The sequence below is a fragment of the Mugil cephalus genome, chromosome 21 (assembly GCF_022458985.1).
Source record: "Mugil cephalus isolate CIBA_MC_2020 chromosome 21, CIBA_Mcephalus_1.1, whole genome shotgun sequence".
NCBI lineage: Eukaryota > Metazoa > Chordata > Actinopteri > Mugiliformes > Mugilidae > Mugil > Mugil cephalus.
In genome coordinates, this window is record NC_061790.1 from 20855926 (window position 1) to 20875358 (window position 19433).

At 39.3% G+C, this 19433-nt stretch overlaps 1 protein-coding gene across 1 annotated transcript; it reads right to left on the reverse strand.

Annotated features, from left to right (window-relative positions):
• Positions 1–967: 967 nt before the first annotated feature.
• Positions 968–15184, reverse strand: LOC124998607. Its single transcript, XM_047573015.1, has 2 exons — positions 12361–15184; positions 968–7558 (listed from the first exon to the last, which is right to left on the reverse strand). Exons 1-2 carry the CDS (start codon positions 14946–14948, stop codon positions 7498–7500), a joined length of 2649 nt encoding a protein of 882 aa, XP_047428971.1. The 5' UTR covers positions 14949–15184; the 3' UTR covers positions 968–7497.
• Positions 15185–19433: the final 4249 nt, after the last annotated feature.

Sequence of the window (19433 nt, forward strand, 5' to 3'; positions counted from 1 at the left end):
CAGTTGCTTTTTCATTTAATCGAATCACATGCAGGAGTCACAGTCAGTGCGTTTACATGCAGAGCTTAATTGAGCTAAGCTCAAAATTCGACTTTCTAACTACAGTCCTTGTCCCAGTTCACATGCAGCGCAAGAAAATTGAATAACTGTTCTCCTCTTCCATACTAGGTGGCGATATGTGTCTTTTCAGCAGGTTAATACCACGTTAATATGGCCTGATTTTCGACCGACCTATTATTGATATTATTGATATAATAAACAAGAGTCGTTCATGTGGCAGACGTTTCAAACAACAACCAGACAGATAATACTACATTATTTAATCTTGTACGTAATGTTCGTGCCACTTCTGGTGCAGGTAAGAATCGTGCTATCCCTCAGACAGCTCTGTTTCTCTTCCTCTGCGTTCGGCTTTCTTGGACATTTTTGTTCCGGGGTCACACGTCCAGCGCAGTGGTTATGGAGCATGCGCACACGCATTATCTGATTGAAAACTCTGATTCAATCGCATTATCTAGGTGTCTCAATCAGATAATGAGAACTTTAATTTTACTTTAATTGGAGTAACGTGTTTACATACACTTAAGTTCTCCTGTTATAGTCAGCTTAAGGCAATAATTCGTTTTTCAATAATTCGAGTGTGTCAGTGGGTGCCAGCGAGCATCAGGGAGGAGTCACAAGGTATCAGTGAATGCCAGTGAGCGTCACATGCAGGAGTCACAGGGTGTCAGTGCCACTGGAAGGATCCAGGTTTGTATAAACGGTCGAAGTAGGTACTATGGTAAGTGATAAGCTACGTCTGTGTACATGGAATATTAAAGGGGTTCATAATCCTGTTAAGAGAAGAAAAGTGCTAACTTTTTTGAAGAAGGGACTAATTGATATTGCCCTCTTACAAGAAACACACCTGAGTGATGAAGAACACCTCCAATTGCAGCGAGAAGGTTTTAATCGAGTGTTTTTTTTCCTCGTTCAGAAATAGAGGAGTGGCAATTTTAATGAGAAAACATTTGCAATTTTCAATATTGGACTGTATCAAAGATAAAAATGGTCGATATGTTATTGTCAAGTGTGTTTTGCAAGGTACAATTATTTCTATACTGAATTTGTACTACCCACCTGCACATCCCTCTGACTATAACTAAAGTACTCCTAGATTTCTCCCAGATTCAGTCGGATATAAAACTCATCCTTAATTTCCCCATTTCGGGATAAGAGGTGGTCAGTGCTATAAGAACTCTGCAGAATGGGAAAGCTCCTGGACCTGATGGGTTCAGTTGTGAGTTTTACAAAGAATTCTCTGGACTGTTAGTGGAACCTTTAGTTAATATGTTTAATAATGCATTCTCAAATAATTAATTACCCCAGACTTTGAGAGAAGCAAATATATTACTCATTTTGAAAAAAGGTCCAGAATCCTGTGCCTCTTATGGGCCCATATCCCTTCTTAATGTAGATCGGAAAATCTTGGCAAAAATCCTGGCTACACGCTTTGAAAGTCTTTTACCTAAAATTATAAAGAAGGACCAAACTGGTTTCAGGTCTTTCAGCATCAGCAAACTGATGGTCTAGTGCTCTCTTTAGAGGCAGAGAAGGCCTTGACTGAGTCGAATGGACATACTTATTTTACTGTCTAAATAAATTTGGTCTAGGGGATAATTTTATCAAATGGATCAAGGTCCTGTATAATAAACCTAAAGCAGCCATTCCAGCTAATGGGTTCAGATCAGACAATTTTCCTGTACATAAAGGGAACCAGGCAGGGATGCCCCCTATCCCCCCTTTTATTCGCCATGGTTATTGAACCATTGTCAGAAGCCATTAGGAGAGCCCCTACTATACAAGGCTTGCAGGTAGACAGGGTCCATCATAAAATAAGTCTTTACGCGGATTATGTTTTAATTTTTGTTTCAGATCCACAGAGTTCGGTACCTGCGTTACTTAATGTAATTGACTCATTTAGCAAATTTTGACAAAATCAGAGGCCATGCTGTTAGGGAGTCTAAACTCAATACCTAAAACATTGCCCTTCTTCCCCTTTAAGTGGTCTCCGACAGGCTTTTTTTTTATTTAGGTGTACACATAACCTCTACATTTAAGCAAATGTATAAGGTTAACTTTGTTCCCTTGTTTGAGAAAGTGAGGGAAGATTTAGAGCGTCGGAATTCTCTGCCAATATCCTGGCTACGACGTATAGCTTTGATTAAGATGAACATATTGCCTAGATTACTTTACCCTGTTCAGATGATTCCGATACTGTTTTCAAATAAGGTTGTGAAAAAACTAAACAGTTGGCTCAGCTCATTTATACGGAGCAAATGCAAACCAAAGTTAAAAATGGCTATTCTGCAGTTACCAAGCTCTGAGGGAGGGTTAGATTTACCTGATTTTAGAAGGTACCAGTTGTGTGCTCATTTACGATACATTTATGATTGGATCTTAAATAAGACGACCTCTGTCTGGCTAGATATTGAATCCTCCCTTTCAAAATTTCCATTAAGAGACATGCTGTTTATTAAGAATTTTAGGGGGGGGGGGGGGATGTCAAAACTGACGTCAGCTTTTACTCCTATTCTGAATAATCCTGATTTCCATGCAGGACTACTTGATGCTGGCTTTAGACAGTGGTATTATCATGTTAAAAGATTTATTTACTGAAAATACATTAATGTCATTTGAACATATCAATGAGAAATACAAAACCCCCAGGCGTGACTTTTTTCGTTATTTACAGATAAGACATTATATAGTACACAGCACGACTTAAATTGATAACCCTGACACATCTCCACTTGAGAAGGTGTTGTTTGAAACAGTTACGAAAATGTCTAGTAGTCTACTTTATAGAGCCATGTACGTTGTTCCATCCATGGCTTTACAAGAGTTCAGAGAAAAGTGGGAGAAAGAACTGTCTGTCACAATCAACACTGCTAAGTGGGAAAATATATGGACCTATGCTAAATCAATCTCAGTTTATAATCATGCCAAATCAATGGTCACCTGGTCCAGTTGTTCAGAGCGGCATCCAAGGAGTTTCCATAAGTAGACCATCACCTTCATATTTGAGCAGAGTTGATGATCTGTTATAACTAAAGAAACTAATCTAAATAATTCATTTAAGAAATTAGGTTCCGTTTGCGTCCTCATTTTCGTTCATACTTCTCACCTTTGTTAAACTCATTAATTTCCGTATTCTCATCATTTTCCATTATTCTGTTATATTATTCATCATATTGTTTATTGTTCACTATTAACCATTGTAAATAAACCATATATTTCAGAAGGTCCTTGTAAGCTCGAAACACATGAGCTGACGCCTCAGATATGATGGTAAATATATAGCGCTTTTCTACCTACCCAAAGTTACTCAAAGCGCTTCTACAGTCAGAGACACATCCACTCATTCACTCACACAAGCACACACGCACATTGCCAGTTGCACTGGGAGCAACTGGAGGTTCAGTGTCTTGCTCAAGGACACTTCGGCATATGGCACACTCGGGGGATTGAACCTAACCCTTCGGTTCATGGACAACCCGCTGTTGCCCTGTATACTAAATCTGTGAGTGGTCCGCCCTTTTGAAGAGTGCAGTTATTACACTTAATTGTTTAATAACTTATTTCCCCTACATATATTATGGTGCAGCTGTGCGAGGCCAAATCAAATCCCCCCCCCCACTGAGGATCTCTAATGTGCTGCTTTGATCTAGTTGTGGTTTGTGTGTGATCATTTCAACTGTGTGTGAGCTATATATGTTCTTGTCTTTAAATGTGAGTAACTGGATCCTAATATTGTTTTGAGCTGTGTTCTAACATTTTTGTTGGTGATTATTTGTATGCTTGCGTCGCCATACTCTATATATTTAAAGGCCTTATTGACACAGAATCATTGCCGCGATGTTCCGGAATGATAATGTTTGTCATTTGTTTTAATTAAACTTTGCAGCAAAATTCCAGAAAATTTTAATTACTAATAATTAATATTGATTGAATATTAACTGATTTATCTCAGTGTATTCTAAATCTGTGAGTCGTGCCCCCTTTCGAGGAGTGCAGTTATTACACTTAATTGTTTAATAACGTGTTTCCCCTACACTTTAATGAAAACAAAACATTACTAAAATAATGCTTATTTAACATCACGGTGTCACACTTATCAGAATAACATCTAGCATACTTAGCCCCAGGCAATTGCCTATGTTTGCCTAATGGTAAGTCTTCCTTTGCTGATGCTCAGCAGCAGCTCCAGTCAGCACACCTGAGAGGAAACAAAGAAAGGAATCCAATAAGGCAGGCCAGCAGATGGCGATAAGTCGCAAGTTATATCAAAATCCAAGATCAGTTTGATCTCTACTACCTTGTAATCAGTGGTTAGGTGTGGGGATTTTTTTAAGGAAGCCAAGTGAGACAAGAATTCTAATCTATATGCTTTTTAGGGGCATGGTGGACATTAAAAGGGTGTGTTGAAATGTGTCACTATTTCATGTAATAGAATGAGCTAGTGCACAGTGTCCTTTCACTGGGTCTTAAACACACACACATGAATTGTCATCTTGACTTTACTTAACTACTCACTCAAATGCACAACCACTACTACCAATCATAAAAATAGCATTCATTCACGCAAAGAGAAACTGTAGAGGCAATTTTGTAAAATAGTTTTTACTAAATACTAACCAAATCCTCTATTGCTGCGTTTGCTAATTCTGCTAATGAAATGTCACAAACTTTCTAATCTTGTGTTATTTCATTCAATGTTAAGTAAAAGGGCATCTATGGTCTGGCTTCCCTTGACACAGTCCTGGTGAATCACAGGTGAGGAATATCATGACAGCAACCTCACCTGATTGATTAATCATCTCACCCAAATCTGCCTCAATTCCAGCAACAGTGCAATATTAGTCTTTGGCATGTAACATTTGAAGGGGAGCTGTTTTACACATCGTAAAGTCCTCAATAATAAGAGAAGAGAAATAAGGAAAAGACAAAGTCACACAACAGAGAACTACAGGAGAGCATTAAGTTAAAAAATTTGAGGAGGTAGATTTTTTTTCATCATGCACTTTGAGAAAAAGGTTGAAATTTCATGAAAAAAAGTCGAAATACATTGTCATAAAGTACACCTTCAAACTGCAACCTTCATACTCGCAACAGGAAGTCACAACAAGCGCACATAAAAAAAAAAATAAAAAAAATAAAAAGCATCTAGCCTCCAGTGGCTAGCCTACAGAAGCCCTGCAGCAGCTCTGCAGCAACTCGCCTCCAGTAGCTAGCCTCCAGCAGCTAGCCTACAGTGGCTAGCCTCTCCAGCAGCTAGCCTCCAGCAGCTAGCCTCCAGCAGCTAGCTTCCAGCAGCTAGCTTCCAGCACCCAGCCTGCTAGCCTCCAGCAGCCAGCCTCAAGAAGCTAGCCTACAGTGGCTAGCCTCCTGCAGCTAGCCTACAGCAGCTAGCCTCCAGCAGCTAGCCTACAGTGGCTAGCCTCCAGCAGCTAGCTTCCAGCAGCTAGCTTCCAGCACCCAGCCTGCTAGCCTACAGTGGCTAGCCTCCTGCAGCTAGCCTCTAACAGCCAGCCTCCAGCTGCTAACCAGTATCGGCCCTGTGGTGGCTGGCCTCTGGCGGCTGGCCCCCATCAGCTCTGTGACAGCTAGCCTCCAGAAGCTAGCCTTTGTCCTCTACTGGGTAATCTGACTTGTAACTGTTACAGTGACATTGCTTTTGGTGTTGTTTGTTGCATTTTCATTGTGTGACCCTGTATTTAAAAGAAATGTGAAAGCCCCGTTTCAGTTTCTTACTATATCAGCTACTGATGTATCTAGAGAGTTGATACTTCTGGACCCAAAGAAATCTTTCTTAAGTTGGCTGCGGACTTCATTGCTGAGCCCTTATCAATTTTGTACAATCTCAGCCTTCTTAATAGTAAATGGTTTTGCTCTTATATAACGCTTTTCTACCCACCCAAAGGTACTTAAAGCGCTTTTACAGTCAGAAACACATTCACCCATTCATTCACACAAGCACACACACCAGTGCCAGTTGCACTGGGAGCAAATGGGTCTTGCTCAAGGACACTTCGGCATATGGCACACTCGGGGGATTGAACCTAACCCTTCGGTTCATTGACAACCCGCTCTACCTTCTGAGCCAAAGCCGCCCCCAGTCCAAGGCGTTTGACAATGTTGATCATAATATCCTGATTGATATATTGCACAAGCTTATCTGAGCATGCAGTTTCTTGGAATCTGACCCGTCACTGCACTTTATATAAAAAAAGCTGAATGGTCATCCCTGTCAGAAGACTTACAAATTGGTTAACTTTTATTTACAAAGCTCTACTTGGTATGGTCCCATCCTATCTTGGAATTCATCTTGTTAGGAACTATGGACGTTATAACCTACGATCCACTGTGTTCTTTACTCTGACTGTCCCTCGTGTCTTTACAGAATTGGGGAAAAAGGGATTTCGTTATGCTGCTCCCTCTGCATGGAACTCCCTGCAAGATGAATTACAATTGCCGGACCTGATCCCCCTAGAAAGCTTTGTCGAAATTCTTTAAATCAGATGTTACATTTCTTTAATCTATCTCTGATGTTTCATTTTATCTATCTATGTATTTCTATCTCCAGATTGTTATTTGTAATACTTTTAATACTGTAATATTCTGCTGCTTCTTGGCCAGGTCGCTTTTGAAAAAGAGATCCTATATCTCAGTAAGACTTATCTGGTTAAATAAAGGAATAAAAAAAACAACAAAAAAAATGGTGTCTGTTTTAGTTTAAGGAGTTTTAGACCACAAGTGTTGCTGTTCTGTTCAGCATGTACATGCCCTGTTACCATTAAAGTGCTTCACCACCTTAAAGGCCTTTTACAATCATGGAGAGCACTACTCATGTTTTCTATTGCTAAGGGAAAAAAAATGACATGATTTATCTCTGCCTGTGCTTAAGACTTCAAATTTAAAATACACAACCTCTATTAAACCTGGGAACCTCATTTTTAGACGTGTCATGTCTTTTTCAGTGTAATTAATTAACACTATACTGTTAACATACAGTTGTGCACAACACAGATAAAAACATTTAGGAGCAAATGTGATAAACCATTTTTTTTTCACATTTATCTTTTATTGAGACAGAACTAAAATAGAAAACATGGTTAACAAAGACATAAAGCAAATGTATATCAGGAAAATTCTCAGCTCATAGTTTCAATAGTTAACTGGTTCAGTTTGGGGGAGTTAGAAGTGTTCATGGCTACTTTAACAAAATTATGTGTAACATAAAGCAAATGTATGATAGATTATGGGCTCAACACTGAGTGTTGATTAGGTATGATTCACTTGAATTTATATCATATACATACTGTATTGAAATCACATTATTGGAACAAACTAGTACAAAGGGTTAAACCTAAGAGAACTGCTCACAGCCCTGTAATTCCTATCAACATTCTGGCCTCATATTTTGTTTCAAAAACCACAGCCTGTCAAAAATATGCCCTAGGCTGTCAACACAGCTGCACTTGGTTCCTTTTGGGCATTGTCGCCTATCATCGCCGTCCTGTAGAAGAGCAAAAAAGAAAGGAAAACAGTAGAGTAGTTAAGTGGATTACTTGGGATAGTGTTCTGAGACATTCACCTCACTGCAGAGGTGGAGAGTACAGTAGGAGGGGTAATCTCATCAGGATTAATGGTGCGTTCCATTTGTACTCGGAAGTCAGAATTGCTAAGTCCTGATTTGGAATTTTCAACTGGAATGCACCCCGAAGTTGGATTTTCGACTCAGAAAATCGTATAATTCTCACTACCCCCAGGCTGAGTTACCAAGATGGCTGCCCCGTGTGTAAACAGTAATTAGAAGCTCCTGCAATATTCTGTTATTAGTTTTTGTTACATTAAATCTGTTGGACAGGCAGTATTTTTTGATGCTGTTACAGTGTAATTTAAGTTTTTCATGTGTTATACGGGAACTACAAGCCCATGGCCCAATGGCTTAAAACAATACCCTGGTAAAAACCATATATATATCCCAATATGATCTTCTACGTTACAGTATACAGCACATAATACATCAGTCTTATTAATGTCCTATAGGCCAAAGTAAGTACATAAAAATAGACAAAAATTACAAAGACATATTTGTCAACTCAGTAAACCATTGCCACCGCAGAAGTCCAGATTTGGATTGTTTTCCGACTAGCTCCGTGCATTCTTGCTACAGACAACTCCATGTAGAGTATGCTCAAAAATGATTGGAACCACTGGGTGTGTGTGAGTGCATGGGGAGGCTTCCAGCGCAAGGCCAGCATTTTCTTAGCTGTGGTCAACCCCACTAACAGGGTGCGGGTACGAGTAGAGGACAGGTTCAATGATGACGTGATATTTTAGGAGATCATGGTATGTCTACCTCCAATAGGCAGTCCCACACGACCCAGAGAGCATAGATCACAGATAGGCGAATGTATGAGCTTCATGAAGTATCTCTTTCTTGGCGTTAGATACATTCTACATATGAATTTGAAGTGTATAATTTTATGATCAAGGTTCTTTGATGCTTCTTCTAAATTGTTCCAGACAGTCAACCAACATATTTCATCGCTCGGTAGATTAAGGTCACCCATCCACACTTGATGGACAGCCAGGGGTCCGCAAGAGGGTTCTAGTAACAAAGAGTAAAGAGCAGAAACTAGGCCTCTCGATCTTGCTCCCACATCTAACAACGTATGTAACTTGTGAGTGTGGAGGGGAGTAACCCCAGGGCACACCGTACGCTCGCATCGCAGATCTTAGGCACAAATAGAGGAAAAAAGATGTACCTGGCACATCATAAGTGCAGATCAGCAAACGATCTCAAACCCCCCTCATCACAGACATCAGACAAGACATTAACCCAGGGGTCAGCAACCTGCGGCTCCAGACCCACATGCAGCTCTTTCGGCCCTCTGCTGCAAGCTAGTGTTGGGTCGAACGAAAGAACGAATCTTTTGCGTGAACGAACTGTACCGAATCACTTTGTGAACTGATTCGTTTTTTTCTCAGTTCAGTTGAACAGAGCTCAGCTGCGAGCCGTGGCCTGCATGTGCATTCGCTGATTCGTGACTCCTTGTGAAACTTCGGCCAATGACGCAGCTTAGCGGCTGATAGCGCAGGGGGACAGTGTGTGAAACAGGTGGGGTGGGTCCTTTGTTTGACACTTGTCGTGTTTGTTTAGTTTTGTGTTTAGAAATTTATTTAGATATTTGTTTTTACATTTTTTAAGCTATTTATTTTATGTTTTTATTGCATATTTAAACCTATTTAAGTTTATGTTGTCCTCTGAAATTTGTATATTTATCTTTGCACTAAAGTGAACAAGGTCTATTTTTATTTTATTTTATTTTATTTTATTTTATTTTATTTTATATTTTTTTGGATTGTTAAAATGTGTTAATATGTTAAAATCTACAACAGTGTTTCTTCATCATTTAGCTTTATATTTATTTTCCACTTTCATAATTTTTTGTTTTCATTTCAGTGGAATAAAGCATAGAAAGTCACAAAGGCTGTACTTTGTTTATTTGAAAGGCTGTAAACGCATCTCTTAGTGTTGGGTCGCGTTGCGTCACTGACTAGAGTCAGTTCGCGAACGGATCACTTACTGATTCGTTCTTCAAGTGGACCACCAGTACATGAACGGATCACTTACTGATTACTGAGCGTTTAATGGAAAGACCTGAGTGTACTAAATCTTGAAGACGGTGAGGGGAGGCCAAATGTGAGTGGTGGGCGGATTGATCCAAATATCGATAGTATCGATACCAAGTCGGTATCGGATCGATACTAGCCTGGTGAGATCGACTCTTTACTTTAAGTTCCGCTCTTGTTTGCAATGCTGCGGTTTCGGCAAAGAGGAAAGAGCCAGGTTGCCGGACTCGCCGCTGCTGTGTCAGCGCAGAGCAGGCACACACTCGTTAATATAACACTGTTCTTGAACAAAAACCTGTAACCAAAACATTTGTTCTGCACAGACTAACTAAAGGCTTTGGGGATTGTTAAGTTGTTTACATATTATTTATATTTTCACCAGTTGTTGTTTTTGTTCTTGAGAATTTTATTTTTTTTACGATACTGGCCCGTATTTACTTGGTATCGGATCGATACCAAAATATGCAGTCTCGCACACCACTACTTAATACAGGGCTGGGCAATTAATTTCTACAGGGGGCCGCATGAAAAATCTGAACTGTGATGGAGGGCCAAACCAAACGATAACTTGAACGTTATTCTGCTCAATATTAATTTTCTCCCATTGTAAAAAGCAGAAAATTATATATGTTGATAAGCTGCTACTGGTAATCAGAAACATAAGAATATTTTGTAAATAGAGTTTTGGTGTAGGTTGAAGAGGAAAATTAAACACAATCGATCTGTAGTTTTGGATATAACGCATTGGAATGTTGGAAACTTTGTCCTCTTTGGAAAACGTCAGTGGACCAAGGAGGGACCATGTAGCTACATGAATTATTTTCTGAATCTCAATAAATCTCAATAAAATTTTAACCCTTTAAGACCCGAATGTCCGTCTGCCCACAAAGAGAAGCTTGCTGTATTTGAATTACCGTAATCCCCGATGGATAATATTCAAGTTGCGCTTTCTAGAAAAAAAGTGCTGCGATTACGGTAATGATGACGCACCGCTGCTGTCGGCTGCAGGTTGGAGAGCAACGATCGCGGAGCCCCAGTAAGAGAGACTTGTTTGGAGGAATTTGTTGGTAAAAACAAAGTTAGTTATACCCTTGAGATGTCACGAAGGTCTTCCAGGCAAAAGCACAACTAACCAGTGTTCACTCACATTGAATACTGTCAATAGCGCAAACCACTGTGACTTACGGTAATTCAAAATCGGCCGCTTTGACGGATGCCAGCGATCCGCTCAGGCTTTTGAGGGTTAATGGATGGCAATAAGCTGTTTCAATCTTACTTTTTTTGTTGTTGACGAACTAACAGTGCCATGACGTAAATAACACACCATGGCTCAAAATAAAAGCAACACAGTCGTATTGCATGCACAGTTCAACTGTGCTCATGACTGACGTACCGCGGGCCGGACGGGAATGCCCAAAGGGCCGTATGCGGCCCGCGGGCCGTAAAATGCCCAGGTCTGACTTAATAGGTCTCCATGATCTTTGTATCTAGGGGGGCAGCTAATTAGAAAGCGGACGCAGCACATAATTTTGAATATTTTATATATATGTATATATATAAATTTCCACCTTGTGTGGTCTTGAAGATTTCATAACTGTAAGTAGTTTTAGTAAAAAAAAAATCATGACTTGGTTCAAGTTATCTGTTCAATTTACAGTTCGTGTAACCTAAATAGTCTAAATTTAGTTTAATATCATGGTAATAATATTAGTAATTAATATAATTGTTAATATCACAATTTTTAAAAAAAACTTTAATTTCACTCTGCACTTCTTCTACTAAGTTAGGAAGAAGTGTCGGACAAGGCAAATGTTTTCATGGACACGGCCATCTTGTTTTCTGACTTCTGTATCTGGGATGCCGATAGCTCAGGTGTGATGTAATTCTCAGCTCCAACTTCCGACTTGCAAGGTAAATGGGACACACCATAAGGAAGAGGTTAGCTGGTAGCTTACATTTGAGCAGCTTGGCTGTAAGTCAAAGTAGAATGAATTTCTTGAATGGAAAAATTACAGAATAAGTAAAAATACTGTCAACCTAAAATACTGTATAGTAGACTCTATCTGTGCTAAAGTAACCATGGGGCCTAAAACTCATCTGAGCTTTAAATTATTATATACAGAATGATGATAGATATGTTAGATATGGATATGGAACTTCATCCCATTAAGAAATGGGGTCCTGGTAGCTTATGCAAGTCAGACATTTTGGAATATTATGTACAAAATACACATACATCGCATCTCCCCAATAGTGTGTAACGGTTTTCTCTGAGAACAAGTAAAGACAAATTTAAACCGCTAACACTTTATGTAAGATAAGATAAGATAAGATATGCCTTTATTCATCCCACAGTGGGGAAATTTTCATTGTTAACCGCAGCTCACATTCAACGTTCAACATCACAAACAGTGCACACAGTGCACATATGGGTGGACTAAAAAAAAAGAATATAAAAATATCAAAAATATATATAAAAAAGCTATATTACAACAAACAAGGCAGTGTTCATATAAAGAAGTGAGTATGCTTATAAATATTATGTACGTATATGTTCACCCATCTCCCATTGACAGGGAGATGCAGACAGTGCAAAAAATATTTTTACTTCAGTAGCAAAGCAAAGCAACTACAAAGGCTAGCAAGGTTTAACTGGACTAAAGGTTTGATAATGCTTACCTATATTTTGTGACACCAGGTTCATTCTCCTTGGTCTGAGTAAATTCCAAACTGCCATGTTTGGAAAACTCTGTATGAGTAGATAAACCATGCTTCGGTTCTGACTGGGTGCGACGGGTAGAGCTGGTTCTCTCTCTGGTAAGTATCCTGCCTCGGGAGGAGAGGCATGCCTGAGAGTTTTGTGACTCATTTTGACAGAAGACTGAGCGAGCATCTTGAAAGCACAAAAATGGAGTAATTTCTATAGGATTGTCATGTGTAGGACATGGCACTGCCCTTGGAGAACTAGGGCGAGATGGTAGCTTATAGATGGACAGAGGTCTGAACACAGTGGGACATGATGGTGGTAGGCGGACTCTAGACACAGGTGGTGTTGTCACAGACAGTCCGTATGAGAATGTTTCCCTTTCATTAAATTCATTGCTTTCACATTTATAGTCAATTCTGTCTTGAAGGCATGAAGGCCCTTTGCGGCCTGGTTCAGAAATAGCTCTCTTGTTAGGAGATTCTACTGCATTGTGCAGGTGAATGATCTTACATGCCTGTTGGTAACGACTGTTAGTTTTGTCAATTTCTGTATCCACATTTGTGTCTTGTTGCTGCTCTGCATCTACATCTTCCCTAACAGGACAGCAGGGTGAGAAATTAACCATTCTTGGCCTCACATTCGGTCGATTTGGCACATCAGTTTTATGCATGGATATCTTCAGACTTTGGGTGATGCCTGTCTTTTGGTTTATAATTGGAAGACTCGGAAATGAATTTTCCTGTGACCCATCCACATTTACTGGTGAATTGTCAGTTCTCTGAAATGATTTGTCCATCAGAACTTCAGGGGGTGGAGGTGGTAGGTTGTCCATATCCAGATCATCTCTCATATCAGACAAGCTGTTGTTATTGTTTCCATTTATGACTAAACTCCTTTCACTAGCGTTTACTGCATCAGACAACAGAAGATTCACACTTTTCTTGATCTTCCCAGTAAGTGGTGGAACGTTAACATGACTCTGTTCTGGTCTTGCATCAAGCACTTGGCTAAAGGAATTTATTAGCCTTCTGACAGAGTGGCATTTTGGTGGTTTTGGTGCTATCATTGGTAAGAAATCTAGTGGTTGATTTGTTTTCAAAGGACTTTTGTATGTACCTACTGAAGAATTTAATGAATTTTGTCTAAGTCTGGCTCTATATAAATTATAATTAGAACCTCCCAAGTCTTTGTTTTGTTGGATTTCAGCTTTCTTATTCATTCTGCGATCAATGTCCTTTTGACTTTTTTGCAGTTCGTTCATTAAGTTTACACATGTAGTGGATGAATAGTGTTTAGACTTGGTTACAGTCACAGCAGTAGCAGGACGTTTAACTCTAGGTTTCTTATTCTGCATACAGCATAGTGCCTGACTTAGATTTGGTGGTAAAGAGTTTGACCTCTTTCTTCCAGCCCAGTCACTTTTATCATTTTCATACTCTTGATTATACTTGCCCTCTTCATTATCCTCGTTATGGCTTTCCAAATTCGACAAATTACTGGGAAGATGCTCAAATGTAGCATGAATGTTGACTCCAGACCCGCAACTTCCTGATCCAGCACTACCACGGTGGCGGTTTTGCCTCTGAGATCCTGTCAGACTCTCATTCTCTGCACCAATACCACTGTCCTCACTGTGCAGAGCACAATCTTCTGGGTTAGACTTCCACATGACCGCTGTCTCTATCTGTGTAAGCACTTGAGTTAGCCTCTGCTCAACTGTGTTCTTGGCTTGCAGTCTCTCAACTAGCAGTTTGGAGAGAGAAGAAAAATACTCCACTGCTTCTTCAAGTGCAGTGTCACTCACTGTCTGGACTGCGCTTCCCACTCCCCTCATTTTTTCTGTTGAATTTTGGAGCATTCGCAGTAAAAGATCTGGAGATGGATCAGGATTTTTGGCTGTGTCAGTATTAGGCTCAGATGACACAAAACGTGAGCCCATTCCAGAATACAAGGCTATGTTGTCCCCGTGCTCCTTTAACATCAGTTCCCCCTCTTCAGCCATCTCCTCTAGTGCCTGGTTTAGCTCTTTGAAGCACAACACTAAAGCAGACATCATGGGCTTGAGGGACAGTTGGGTCCGTGAGGCCTGATCAAGCAGGCTTAACAGGGTTTCGTATCTGGAGATGTTTGGGTTCAGAAACATGTAAGCTGCCTGGTGAGCCCTCACCAATTCTGGTGGAAAGTTAAACGACTTCCTCTGTTTTTCAGTAGACGATCCTTTTGTTTTCTTTTGTTTCTCCACTTTAAGCTCATCTGTTTGTACAACATTATTGAATATTTCTTGTGGCGTGACATTTACCTCGGCTTTTCCAGTGTCTTCAATGTTTTGGACAGCCATTGTGTTGGAGGACAGCGGAAAACATGTAGTTTCTTTTGAATGATGTTCTTCAGTGGGAAGTGAAAGTTCACTTATTTTATCATTGGATGTCCGATTATTTTGCTCTACCTCTACTGGATAAGAATCAGGACTGTCCTGTAGAGCTTCAGTCAGCTGAACTACATGAGTTTCAAGGTCTTCTTGCTTTGAAAATAACTGTCCTTTTGATGGAGAGCAACCCATTTTCTAAAATCAAAAAAGAAATTACAATTTTATTGTTTACTCAAAAAATGGAGAAAAGCCAAAGTTTAAATCCACAGACACCAATCTTCAGGCGTTCAAATGATTTAATCTAGAATCCTCCAAAAATGGCTCTTTATTTGTGTCCCAGTCTCCATGTGCTAGTTCCCATGTTTCCTCAGTCGGTGGTTGCTTTTTCCTCAAAACGCAGTGGTCAATATACCTGTCCTGGTGAGTGAGCTGACTACAAAGGCTTCAAAAGGAAAGGAGTTCAGAGGATAAGAAGGATTTGAGCCCCCCCCCCCCCCCCCCCCCTCCCCCTCTCTCTTTCAGCATGCACAGATGGTCATGTTAAGCACACACATACGTAGTCTGGTTTAGATGTAAGACTTTAAGCTCATTGGGTTAATCAGAGCCGAGTTTGTCATGTGGTGCTTTTAGCCTCATCCACTGTCCTTCTACTTTATTTGAGAGATATAGACGATCATTTGTTTTACCAAGTCATTACAAATTAGTTGTGTAATGGACATCTTTGTCAGCATCATCTATACTGCTGACAGCCATGCATGCATGCAAGCCACTGGTTACTTTTCATTTTATAGTTGTGACGACCATACATTGACATAATCTATTTCTTAGCCCTTTACCTTTAACCTTGACCATCTCAGCTAACAAGAAGACAGTAAACCCTAACCCCTACCCATACCCTACCCTGACCATAACCTAATTAACCTAACCTTTGCTCTAAAACCAAGTCTTCATACTCATGAACAGACAGACGCACGTACGAACGCACGCACGGATACGCGCACACATGCATGCACAAAGTGGAAAATTCTACAAAGCCTTGTAATTGCCTGGCATAGGGGAACACTATTTGTGTCCTGTGAGATAGAGCTCACACATATTCTGAACAGAGAAAACAATGGTAGATATAGAGAAAACACAAGATAAAGATTGCTTCTCAGAGAGGTGTAAATTCTTGTCATGCTAGACACTTATCAGACACCAGACACTTACATATTCACCGTAGTGACAGTTTGACACTTAAATGTGGACTGTTTAATATTTGTTCTGTCTTGTCTCAATCTCTCTTAGTGTATGATTGTTTAACTCACAGTAATATTGATCTATTCTGTCTGACAGAAACATGGTGAAGCATGATGAATGTCAGTATAAAAGACTCTACATCACCTAGCCATACTAATTGTCATATATCAATGGTAGCGGAGGAGGAGTTGCAGCGATCTATCCCGTTATCAATACACTGTAAAACTAATCCTAAACTAAGTTATAACTTATTCACAAGTCTCACCCTTAGTATCTCTCTCTCTCTCTCTCTCTCTCTCACACACACACACACACACACACACACAAACTGGAAAAGAGTTAAACCAGTTCATTTGTTGTTGTATATCACCCACCTGCTCCATTTACAGTTCTTAGCTGAATTCTCAGACAATTCATCTGATTTACAGCCTAATGTCAATAAAGTAGTGGATGACCACATTGCATGGTCACCATGTCTGAAATTAAACCGTGAAATTACACACATTGTTGTCTATTGTACAAATAACTTTTCATTAACTTAACAGCACTGATGTCAAATTTATATGCCAATAGCTTCTTTATTAATAATTTGTGGTCTATAATATCAAAGGCTGCATTAAAGTCCAGGAGCACAGCACCAACCATTGACTTCCTATCAATATCTTTTAGCCAGTTATCAGTCATTGATATTAATGCTGTGCTAGTGGAATAGCCAGGCCTATATGCATATTGGCAATCGGTGCTGATGTCATTTACTTTATAGTAACATTGAATCTGCTTACAAATGTATTTCTAATACATAGGAACCTTGTACAAATCAACACAAATTCACTAGTACAACAGAACAATAAGAAAATTGAATGTGGTCTTTAAAATGTCAGATCTCTCTCATCTAAATCACTTTTAGTGACTGATTTGATAACTGATCATCAGATTGATCTATTTAGTTTGACTGAAACGTGACTGCAGGATGATGAGTATGTCAGTTTAAATGAATCCATGTCACCCAGTCATAGTAACTATCACATTCCTCAAGGCACAGGTCAAGGAGGAGGAGTGGTAGCAATCTTTCATCTTCATCCAGACTGGAAAACACAAAAAACTATTCTCTTTGTTATACTGCATCACCACCTAGACCTTAATCAGAATTTTTATCTGAATCTCTGAGTTTTTATGTGATTTAGTGCTTAGAAAAGATAAAGTCATTACAGTAGGTGACTTTAACATCCATGTTGATGTTAGTAGTGACAGTCTTAGCTCTTCATTTATGTAATTACTAGACTCAATTGACTTTTCTCAGAATGTAAATGGTTCAACTCACTGTTTCAATCACACCTTAGATCTTGTACTAACCTATGGCATAGAAACTGAAGGTCTAACAGTATATTCTCATAACCCTCTATTGTCCAATTATTTCCTTGTAACATTTGAATTTACTATAAGAGAAAACAGAAAACAGAAATTGGAAAGACATTTCGTTATGGTAGACACTTATCCGATGATGCTGTAACTAGATATAAATAATTAATTACTTCAGTATTTACCTCAGTACCTTATGTCAGTGATGTGGATGACAGCAACCACAATTTAATTCCAACACAAATAGATTATTTTGTTGACAGCACGACAGCATCACTTAGTACAACACTAAATCTAGTTGCTCCTCTGAAAAAGGTATTAAATCAGAGGAGAGTAGCTCCATGGTATAATTCACAGTTGCGTAGTTCAAAGTAGGCAGTGCGAAAGCTCTTCGTAAAACTCTCCGTAAGATTAGGACAGTATTCTTCATTAATAGAAGAAAACGAGAACAACCCCAGATTTCTTTTCAGCACTGTAGCCAGGCTGACAAAGAGTCACAGTTCTGTTGAGCCATCTATTCCTTCTGACCTCAGCAGTAATGATTTCATGAGCTTCTTCACTGATAAAATTGTTGGCATTAGAGATAAAATTCATAGCACCCTTCCATCTGTCAAAGATGTAAGTACAGTGCCATTAGAAACCTCTGTAGGATCAAGTCGGTATTTAGATTCTTTCTTTCTCAGTGATCTTCTTGAACTCACTTTAGTTATTACAGCATATAAACCATCAACTTGTCTTCTAGACCCCATCCTGACTAAGATCCTCAAGGAGGTTTTTCCATTACTTAATACCTCAATATTAAATCAGATAAACATATCTTGTTTAGCAGGATATGTCCCCCAGTCTTTTAAAATTGCTGTAATTAAACCTTTATTTAAAAAACCCACTCTTGACACAGATGTTTTAGCCAATTATAGGTCAATTTCCAACTTTCCTTTTATCTCTAAAGTTTTAGAGAGGGTTGTTGTCAATCAGTTGATTGATCATTTAAACAGCTATGGTTTGTTTGAAGAATTTCAATCAGGTTTTTAGAGCTCATCATAGCACAGAAACGGCTCTGGTTAAAGTTACCAATGATCTCCTCATGGCTTCAGAAGATGGACTTGTCTCTATACTTGTCCTGCTAGATCTCAGTGCTGCATTTGACACTATTGATCACAGTATTCTACTACAGAGACTTAAAAGTGTGATCGAGATTACAGGGACTGTAATCTCGTCAGACAGATTTCAGTTTGTCCATGTAAACAAAAATTCTTCTATATATATCAAAGTAAGCTACGGAGTTCCTCAGGGTTCTGAGCAATATCATTTACATCATACATGCTTCCCTTAGGCAATATTATTAGAAAGCACGGCATAAACTTCCATTGCTATGCAGATGATACCCAGCTATATTTATCCATGAAACCAGATGAAACTAATCAGCTGTTTAAACTCCAAGCATGCCTTAACGACATAAAGGCTTGGATGACCTGTAATTTTCTACTTTTAAACTCAGACAAAACAGAAGTTATTGTATTTGGCCCTAAACATGTCAGAGATTCATTATCTGATCACCTGGTTTCGTTGGATGGCATTACCTTGGCCTCCAGTACTACTGTGAAAAACCTTGGTGTCATATTTGACCAGGATATGTCCTTCTATTCTCACATAAAGCAGGTGATCAGGACTGCTTTCTTTCACCTTTGTAATATCATCAAAGTTAGGAAAATCCTTTCTCAGAGTGATGCGGAAAAACTAGTTCATGCATTTGTGTCTTCCAGGCTGGATTATTGTAACTCATTATTGTCTGGCTGTCCAAGTAGCTCTTTAAAAAGCCTCCAATTGATTCAAAACGCTGCAGCAAGAGCACTGACAGGAATTAGCAAGAGAGATCATATTACACCAGTTTTAGCTTCTCTTCATTGGCTCCTTTTAAAATCTAGAATTGAATTTAAAATCCTCCCCCTTACATACAAGGCCTTGAAAGGCCTAGCTCCATCATATCTGAAAGACCTCATAGAACCATATTGTACCAACAGATCACTACGATATCAAAGTGCAGGTCTACTTGTGGTTCCTAGAGTTTCAAAAAGTAGA

Bases quoted from the DNA above. Each gene is read 5' to 3' on its own strand.
- LOC124998607 (XM_047573015.1), bottom strand. From the start codon at position 14,948: ATGGGTTGCTCTCCATCAAAAGGACAGTTATTTTCAAAGCAAGAAGAC. The intron at 7,559-12,360 runs GTAAGCATTATC...GCTCTTCTACAG, and splicing joins CCTGGTGTCACAAAATATAG to GACGGCGATGATAGGCGACA.